At 38.9% G+C, this 9,742-nt stretch overlaps 1 protein-coding gene across 1 annotated transcript; it reads left to right on the top strand.

Moving 5' to 3' along the window:
- Positions 1-3,225: 3,225 nt before the first annotated feature.
- Positions 3,226-5,302, top strand: LOC121244252 (loganic acid O-methyltransferase-like). The gene is made up of 3 exons (XM_041142268.1): positions 3,226-3,294; positions 3,438-4,100; positions 4,982-5,302. Exons 1-3 carry the CDS (start codon positions 3,226-3,228, stop codon positions 5,300-5,302), a joined length of 1,053 nt encoding a protein of 350 aa, XP_040998202.1.
- The last annotated feature ends 4,440 nt before the right edge of the window (positions 5,303-9,742 follow it).

Genomic DNA, 9,742 nt, shown 5'->3' with positions numbered 1-9,742 from the left:
ATTATTTCAATTTGACTTTACCATTGCATTTGAATTATTTTATTTAACTTGTGGTTTTAAAATCATCTCCGTTGGATCATTTTTGTGACCCAAGTTATGAGGATTGGACCTCATTTCTTTTCCCTCCATTTTTCTTTCCTTCCTTTTCTTTTCTTTCTTTTCTTTTTTCTTCTTTATTTTTCCCCTCCCCCGTGCGCGCGAACCAGCCCTCTCCCTCTCTTCCGTCCGTCACCTTCACCTAGCCCGCCGCCGTCGCGCCGCCGTGCGCGACACCGCCCGGCCGACCAGCTCCCCCTCCCTCCGGCGACCTCACCCCACCAACCTCACCTCCATTCGCGCCGCCGTTAACCACCAGTAGCCCTTCAAGCCGCGGCGTCACATTCGTTCCAGCGCCGCCATCGCGCCACCTCCGGCCACCATCTTCACACCACATCATCCTTGACCTCTTGGCAACCCAATGGACCCAACCCCGGCTCCGATCCGTCACCGGTGAAGCTCCACCATCTACATTTCCGATTTGGGCATTTTGGTCTTCTACCGCCCATTTCGCCGCCACCCACGGAAAACCACCACCACCACTAGCTTCACCGACCTCCCTAGGCCCTACCCTATCAATCTTGGGTCTTCGTTTGCCTCCGTTTGAAAGTTGGTATTTGTGACCCACGGCCACAGTGTATTTTACACTGTGGTGTTGCTCAAAATCGCACTTTTCAACTTCGTGATCCTTCGGAAATTGTTATATTGCACTGTAAGTATTTTCCTTAAAGAACTTTCGTGATTTAAATATATTTTTGCACTAACACATATTATCTGTGAATTGGTTTGTTTTGCCGGACTGAGTCCAAGGAGTTTCGGGGGTCGGATGGATTGTGGACAGAGTTGTGTGTTTGTTTGCATTGTGAATGGTGGTTGTTGGTTGTTGGTTATGGCTTGTCCATGTACATCGCATATTGCATGCATGATCATGTTTGTAAAGAAAACTGGGTTTTCGCATGATTGCATACATGTTCATGTGTTTATTGAAAATTGGATTCTCATGTGAGTAAAAGGAAAAGAGACTGTAGGGATGGTGGTAAGCAAGGATGGTGGTAGAGTCCCGCCTGCGATTCCCGCCTACGGTGCACGCGGTAGGGATGGTGGTAAGCAGGGATGGTGGTAAGCAGGGATGGTGGTTGTGTCCCGCCTGCGATTCCCGCCTACAGTGCACGCGGTAGGGATGGTGGTAAGCAGGGACGGTGGTAGAGTCCCGCCTGTGATTCCCGCCTACAGTCCTCTGTTAAGTATTCATTGTGTGTAAAGGAACTGTAGGGATGGTGGTAAGCAGGGATGGTGGTAGAGTCCCGCCTGCGATTCCCGCCTACAGTCTCCGATAAATGGGTTGTTTGTGTGAATCATTTTATGGGAAAATATTTTACGGATATTTTGGGCCAAAATGGGATTTTTGGCGTGTGTTGGAAATAATCATTTTTCTGGAAAAAAATGGTATTTTATGGCTAAATGTATTTTGCTATATTGTTGGTTGCATTAATGTATTTTTATCCCGAGAGTTGTTTGGTTTATACTTACCTGTGGTACCATTTTATGGTATCGCAGATTTTGATGCAGATAATGATGACGAGCCTTAGCTTGGCTCCGTTGGAGGAGTGATCTGGGATTACTCCTGTTTAGTGAGTTATGTTTTTATCAATTACTGTATTTACCTTTTGTATTATATTTGGGATGAATGTATATTTTTAAAGATAAATTGTGTTGAATATTTGTATTTAAATTTCTGGTACTTAGTTGACTTATTTATATTATCCGCTGCGACTTTTATTGTGCACCTTTGCATGTTGCACACACACTTGAGCACATTTCGTTGGGATGCGTGACTGTGTTGTCATCATCCTGACGTCACGATTCCTTTGTTTTTTGTATGTGGGAGTCGGGGCGTCACAGAGACCAACTAATGAGAGAGGGAGAGAGGAACCCCACGTAGAAAAAGAGAGAGACACGAAAAGAGACGGAAAGGAGAGTGGGTGAGTTCGGGGGTACCTTACTGAGAGAAGAGCGACGGACTTGGATGGAGTGCAACGCCCAGCAATGCTCTTTGTACAGTGGTGATGACGTGGAGGAGGTTGGCGGCGTAGGGTGGCCGGTTGGTTGCACATGATGGGGAAGACTACTCCTCTGTTTCGTGGGCCAAAAACATAGTAATTTGTGGGTGGTGTTTCTTTCAACAGCTGGATGACGATGGTGGTGGTGGTTATGATGTGATATAGAGTCTGAGTGTGGGCTAGGCAATGCTTTCACATGGTGGTTTTCGTCGTGCAGGGGATGTGGTTCATGTGTTTCGGGCTGGGGTGCTGCGTGGCTATTCCACGGTGATCCCGTGGTTAATGCTAGGGGATGAGGTTGCTAGTCTTCAAGCGAGTGTGAGGACGTGTTGAAGGTGAATATGTATGGAAACAAAAAACTGATAAAAACCCTAGAGAAATAAAAGGGAGAGACGTGCATTAGTGCAAGAGCAACCCTTGTTGTGGGAGGTTATACATGCATAAGATATGTCTAAATAGGTTGTTGAAACCCTAGGAAAAAGAAGAAGAGGTGCGCAAGCGTGATCTCACCGGTTTGGCTTTAGGGCTCGTTAAAAAAAATATTTGGGCGTTGACTTACGTCCAAACTCGTCTAATTTGTTCCATAACTATGTTGGCTCGATACAAAAAAAAAAAAAAAAAAAATTACACTTGTTCCAAAAATATTAACTGAACTAAACCTAATAAAAGTTCATATTCCAATAATGTAAAAAATTGGGCCCGTAACATGTTTCCAAATATACTCGCTAAAACTCAAATAGGCTTTTCCTCCATATATATATATATATATATATATATATAAATCGAACATGAGTTTTGTGTGGGCTTGGGTGTTACAATATCCGTCAATAATAAAAAAATTGGGCCCGGGTGAGGTAGAGGTGATGCTACATTGTAGACATATATATAACAAAGGTACTAGACTTGGCGTTCAACCCAGTTAAACTGTCTATATATACAAGGAAAGTCGTAATTACCAATGTGCATCAGCCTTACAAATCAGGGATTACATAGATCAGACGGTGAGAAACCTCGCAAATAATTATTTTAAGAGAAGGAGATCGGGAACATGCAAATGGACAACCCAAGCATCTATATATCCGGCTTTTAAACAGTCAGAGAGAGTTAGAGATCAGAGATAGAGATAGAGATGGAAGAATCACATGCTATGATCGGTGGAGATGGCCGATACAGCTACGCCAAAAATTCTAATCTGCAGGTACATTATTTATTTATTTTGGTTTTTTCCATCAAAATCTGAAAGGAGTTTTACTTGGGAAAAAATAAAAGAAACAAACATCACAAAATGGCATGCATCTTACTTGTATTTAGCACCTAGCTAGCTTATTTTTCATATTGCAGAAAGTGGCAGCCGATGATGTCAAACCCCTGATAGCCGGAGCGATTGCTGAAAATCTCGACATTCAACGTGTCCGTCCTATTCCAGACATATTCGGGGTTGCCGATTTAGGCTGTTCTGTTGGACCTAATACATATTTTGCTGTGAAAAACATCATAGAAGCTGTGGTACAAAAGTACAAAAGCGAAGGCTGTCATGATTCTAACCTCCCAGAATTTCAAGTCTTCTTCAATGACCATGTTTCCAATGATTTCAACACTCTCTTTGCCAATCTTCCCGTCGAGAGGCAATACTTCGCCGCGGGAGTTCCGGGATCTTTCTACCATAGATTATTTCCAAAAGCATCTCTAAATTTTGTATACTCTGCATATGCACTCCATTGGCTTTCTAAGGCACCACCGGAGATTGGGGACTTGGATTCAGCTTCATGTAATAAGGGAAGGTTATATTATCGAAATGCACCGAATGAAGTTGGTCAGGCTTATTCAGCTCAGTTTGCTAAAGACATGGAGTCTTTTCTAAGTGCTCGAGCAGAAGAACTTGCTCCTGGAGGATTAATGATGATCTTAATGTCCGGACGTAAGGAGGGGACTCTTCCAATACAATCGTCACTTGGCCCCCAGTACCAGCCCTTGGAATCAACTCTTCTAGATCTGGTCAACGAGGTATTTACCTGAAAGCATCTAAGGGGTTCATTTTTTAGTCTTTTTTGACAGTTTTATATTACAGTTCGCAGAAATTTTACTTGCGCATTAAATTGATCTGAACTAAGTTGATTTTTAAACACGTTGATTGCTTTAAGATCCATTGCAATCTTGAAAATAGTTCAACTCGAATCATGTAAATCTTATTATGCTGATTCCCACAATATTCTTTTTTTGTGAAACTTCAATAGAGGGAAATGATTTGTACAATCCTGTTAGAGTGTGCAATTTCTACGTACTCCCTTTATAAAATGTGAGCAAATCTAGAACTCACATTAAAAAAATTCAATTTTTAATATTTACGCATTCTAAAACTATATGTAGCATTACTCTTCAATCAAACCTAGTTTAAATGAAATATGTTGACTCCTTCAAAAGGGTGAATCAATAGGATCAATCTAATTGGCTCTACAATAATTATAATTAAAAAGCTTTGCTACTCATTATCTCCACACACCATACACCAAACTTTCTTTTATTTTTTTAATTTTTTTAAAATTTATATTTTTTTTATTTTATTCTTCTTAAACTTATTGAATTCTTCTACTTATCATCCATATAGCACACATTTGGTTAGAGAAAAAAATGAAAAAAAAAAATAGTGTGGTGTTTGGTTTGTGGGGATGATAAATAGAATTTTTCTAATTAAAAAAGTGTTTGACAACATGAGGTTTGCTACTCATCGTCTTCACACACCATATACCATAATTTTTTTTTTTTTTATTTTTCTTAAACTTATTGAATTTTTGAATTCATTATTCATCTACCGCACATTTAGTAAGAAGAAAAAAAAATGTGGTGTTGGGAGATGATGAATATAATTTTTCTTGACAACATTGCAGGGAATAATAAGCAAAGATAAAATGGACTCTTTCAACATGCCAATCTACGCGCCATCAACGGTGGAGATACAGACTATAGTATTCGAAAATGGATGTTTTGACATTGTGAGATTGCTTGCTCGAAACCACAACTTCAGCCGTATGCCTACTGCACAAGAGTGCAGAGCTGGGTTTGAAGTCATTTTCAGCAAACATTTTGGAAGCAAAAACATGGATCAACTTTTTGATCGATTTTCCAAGAAAATTGCTGGAATGCCCCCTCTCAGTGGTGACGATTTGATTAGATATAGTTTGAACATCATTCTCAAGCGTAAGCCCTGATTGTTATTTTTTATCAACATTTCAGAAGTAGTGAAAATATTTAAAGTACTGTTCCAGTTTTTTTAATTATTTTGTATGTCCTGCTGAATGTTTTTGTTATTCTGTGTAACCATGAATTTGATGTAATATTTTGCATCAACTCGGTATAACGGAGTGAGACACTACAATAAAAATTAGTTTTTGTGACTATAATGACCCGATTCAATATAATTAGGTATAATTAAGGATATTTTATTAGGTTTGATAATTAGGTTATATTTTAGTTAATATTTTTATGGAAGAACTAGGATTAAATTTTTATTTTATTTTATATATTTGAGATATATTTTAAAATAGGTTTCTAGATAGTGTTTATTTATTTTTTATTTCTTCCCCTATCCCGTGCATGTATTCCTATGTCGGATTTCTAGTTGAATAAGATTCTTAGATCAAAACTATTATCCTTTTCAATATTCGTAATCTCGTGGGATTGGATCATTTCACTCTTCACGCCTCAATATTCTCAATCTACGTTTCCTTATTGTCATCCATTTAGTTCCTAGTTGCATAGTTTCTCAATTGGAAACAAACTCCCAACTCTAAACTCTATCCAACCTCCTATGATCCATGATACCTCGCTTCCCCCTGCCTATAAAACTACCCCCAGACCCTCTAGTAATAAACACAACACAAAAATCGGCAGAGAAGGAAAACTCACACTCATAACAAGCCCCACGTCGAAATCAGAAACTCTGTACCAATTCCTCTCTATACCAGACCACCACATCGTTGGAATCCACCATAGAGTACGCCACGCACTGCCCAAGCCCCACCGTGAGCCACCCTATACTGCGAACAACTCGAATTCCATTGTCCAGCCGTCGCCCACATCCAAACACTGGCCAGTTGCACCACAGCCTCTGCCTAGCACCATCGTAGACCCACGCCTTTCCCCCACGGTCATAACCACGGCAAACAACACAACCACCCCAAACAAAGGCCACCTCAACGTGCATTCAAGCCTCTACCCTACACCATCGTCGCCTAAGCTAACACTAGACGTCCAAGAGGCCCCTGTTTTTGTACCAAAAAAAACAGAGTACCATCCCCCACCTGCTGACACACAGACCAATGCCCTCTCAGCCACCGTGACCCTCCCACATTCAACCCATCCGAGTGCCAACCCCACTTTTCCCATCTGCAACCACTGCTCCTCCGTGTCACCGATGAGAGGCTCCCTCTAACTCTCTCGATCCCCGTCCTCTCTCACGACGAAAGCTTTCTCTCTCTCTCTCTCTCTCTCTCTCTCTCTCTCTCTCTCATGCTTTGTCGCCCTAGAACAGCAACTGCGCCAGCCACCTGCTGCCGCTCGTGCTTCGCTTGGTAAGTCTCTGTCGCCATTTACCAACAATAAATAGCTGGTTGTGTTTCAATTAAAATAGGTTATACACGTTTTACGTAAAGCTACTTTTACGTAGAGATAGTAGGGAAGCCTAGGATTAGTTTATTACAACTTTGCCCTCTAAGTTATAAGCAAAGTACGAGAGTTTTGAATTTTGAATTTTAGTTGGGTTTGCTTTTAGGTTGGCCTAAGTCTCACGAAAATTCGTGTTATTTTTTTAGTAGCTTCCGGTTCATTTTAAATTAGTCTAAAAAGTTGTTTAATATAAAATATTTACGGTTTTAAATTATATAACTTGGTTTTATATTTTTTTTATAGTTAGATTCCGATAATAAATAAGTTAGAACTTAAGTAGTCGGAGAAATTAAGTGGATATTGGTAAATTTCGTGATGGTATTTTAGGGTTATGAAAATTTTAAGTATTGAGAAATTAAAATAGGTTAATTTTAGCATTTCAGGATTAAATATATAAATACGTGTTCGATTGGAAAATTTACGGAATTTACACGCTTATTGTATAAGTGACCGATTACGAGTCAAAAATAATGGATTAGCACTGCAAGGTAAGTAGCATGATCATACCCTTACACGTATGTACGGTAAACGGCATATCTTTTTATAAAAATATTATGCATGTACGGCCTCCATTGGAAGCTCCTTTTTACGTACCCAAGTTGTAACACCCCAATGGACGACCCAAACCACATGGTTTATACTGCAAAAGGACTAGCCAATGATGCAATTGGAGTTCCATTGGAATCTTATAAAGAGCAAGAACTTCTCATTCCCAAGCAATATGGGATCTCATACATCACCTACCCTTATCCATATCATATGAGGTATCACAATCTACCCCCTTAAATTCCCGACGTTCTCGTCGGGCCTATCCGTTGTAGGTGGCACGGTTCAAGTCCCACATTTCTGGTTAGGTTAGGCTCTGATACCATTTGCAACATCCCATTGGAAGGCCCAAACCACATGACCTATACTCCAAAAAGACTAGTCAATAATGCAATTAGAGTCCCATTGGAACCTTATAAAGAGCTAGAACTTCTCCTTCCCAAGAATATGGGATCCCATACACCACCTACCTTTATCTATATCATATGAGGTATCACACAAGTCAAGATAAAATTATAAAAATTCATGATTTTTCGTGAAGAATTATGCATTAGATTATTTATGAAAATTCATGATTTTATGAAAGGAGTTATGCATCAAGAGATTTATGAAAAGACATGATTGTATGTAAGAGTTATGCATTAAAATATTTATAAAAAGCCATGCATGGTTTTATATGAAGATTTATGTATTAATATATTTATGAAAAATCATGATTTTATGTGAGAAGTCATGTATCACGACATGTTATGAAAGAATGAGATTTCATTTGAAATCTATGATATGACAAGTATGCATGTGATTTCTTTTGAAATCTATGATATGACAAGTATGAATGATAAGATATGTAACGGCCTATATTATGGTATGTAAACGGTACCTATGTTATGAGTATATTGCATTATTAGGTCGTACATATTGGTAATTCACCCAGTATGTCTTCTTTATGCATGGATTTCACAACTCGTAGTCACGGGCGAAATCAGAATCTACTTAGATTCGCTAACCCTAACTCACGGGAGTCAACAGTGGGTATCGGCCTATGATAAGCAAAAGATATGTTCATGTTTATGTTCATGTTATTTACATATGTATTTATAAGTATGCATGTTTTTCAAAAAACTTTATGTTTATTATGTTTATTGTATGATGTGTTGTTTATTGAGTATTCGACTCATTTTTGTATATTTTTATATTTTTAAACCACCCAATGTGATTACATTTATAAGGATGAGACTGTAGGACATGACTTGACCCAGGGAGGCGATGCAGAGGCCTAGATAGTTTATGTCATGTTCAGTTTATGATTTAAGGTTTAAATAAATTATTTTGATAAGCACATGAGATTTTAGTAATTTTTTTAAATAAGTGCTTATACAGACTCTATTTTAAATTTTTAGTATTTAAAAAGTTTGTTTTATTTATGGAATCTTTTGCATCTGGCGCGTCATTAAAAGAAAAGATTTTAGTCAAAGTTTAGTAGCACACTGGCTCTTCGAAAATTCTAAAAATGTCTTTATTGGGGAGCGGGGTGTTACAGTGACGGTTTGGAAATTGTGACAGCGCCCAAACCGTCACAAAAAAGTATTTTATGTGACGGTTTGTGAGTTGGCAGCTGAGAAATTGCATTACGTTTGAACATATACATATTCACCTTAGAATGTTCCCTGGATATTCGAATATGGAGGCTATTTACGTGCGGACGTGAAAATGTTTGGCACTAACATTCGAATGTTAGTGATTCACATTTGAATGTTAATTGATTTAATATTAAAGTTGGATAAACTAATATTAAAAAAGATTAAGAATTGAAATTCAATAGTAGTAGATATATTAAATAATATTGTTCATTACATATGATAAAAATAAAGTACAAAATATGATAAAATTTTATAAACAACATGATAAAAGTGAAAAATACTCAGTAAAGTTGTTTATATATTTATTAAAATCATTAGTCAATGTGTTGACCTTTGCATTTAGGATATCTATTCGATGGACAACATCGGCGACAAAATCGGGGACACACTGTTCTATTGACGCGATCTTTTGGTTGATGTGCGCAGTAATATCTAAGACCATTGCATCAACCCAAGTAGGCTGCACATCTCCCATAAATGTACCCGTCGACGGCTGACTAGTACTCCCAATATGGGGAGCAACATGGGGCCCAAACTAGATCGGAGGAACATGATTTGGTACAGGGCCAGGCTGACGTCGAGCATGCCCACTCCACTGTCCAATGCGATGATGTGTGGTCATGTCGATGGGGCTCATCTGCTTTGTCATCCACTCTTCCACCTAGGGTTGCACCCTCCGTGCCAATAATAGCTTGGTAATGAATACTCCATATGGGAGGTTGTCTGTGGAGAAGACGCTTTTCTCGTAACGGATCCTCTCAAAAATATGAAGTGGCAAGTCAATGGGCTCTCCACATG

The sequence above is a fragment of the Juglans microcarpa x Juglans regia genome, chromosome 8S (assembly GCF_004785595.1).
Source record: "Juglans microcarpa x Juglans regia isolate MS1-56 chromosome 8S, Jm3101_v1.0, whole genome shotgun sequence".
NCBI lineage: Eukaryota > Viridiplantae > Streptophyta > Magnoliopsida > Fagales > Juglandaceae > Juglans > Juglans microcarpa x Juglans regia.
This window is presented reverse-complemented; position numbering and strand designations above follow the sequence as displayed.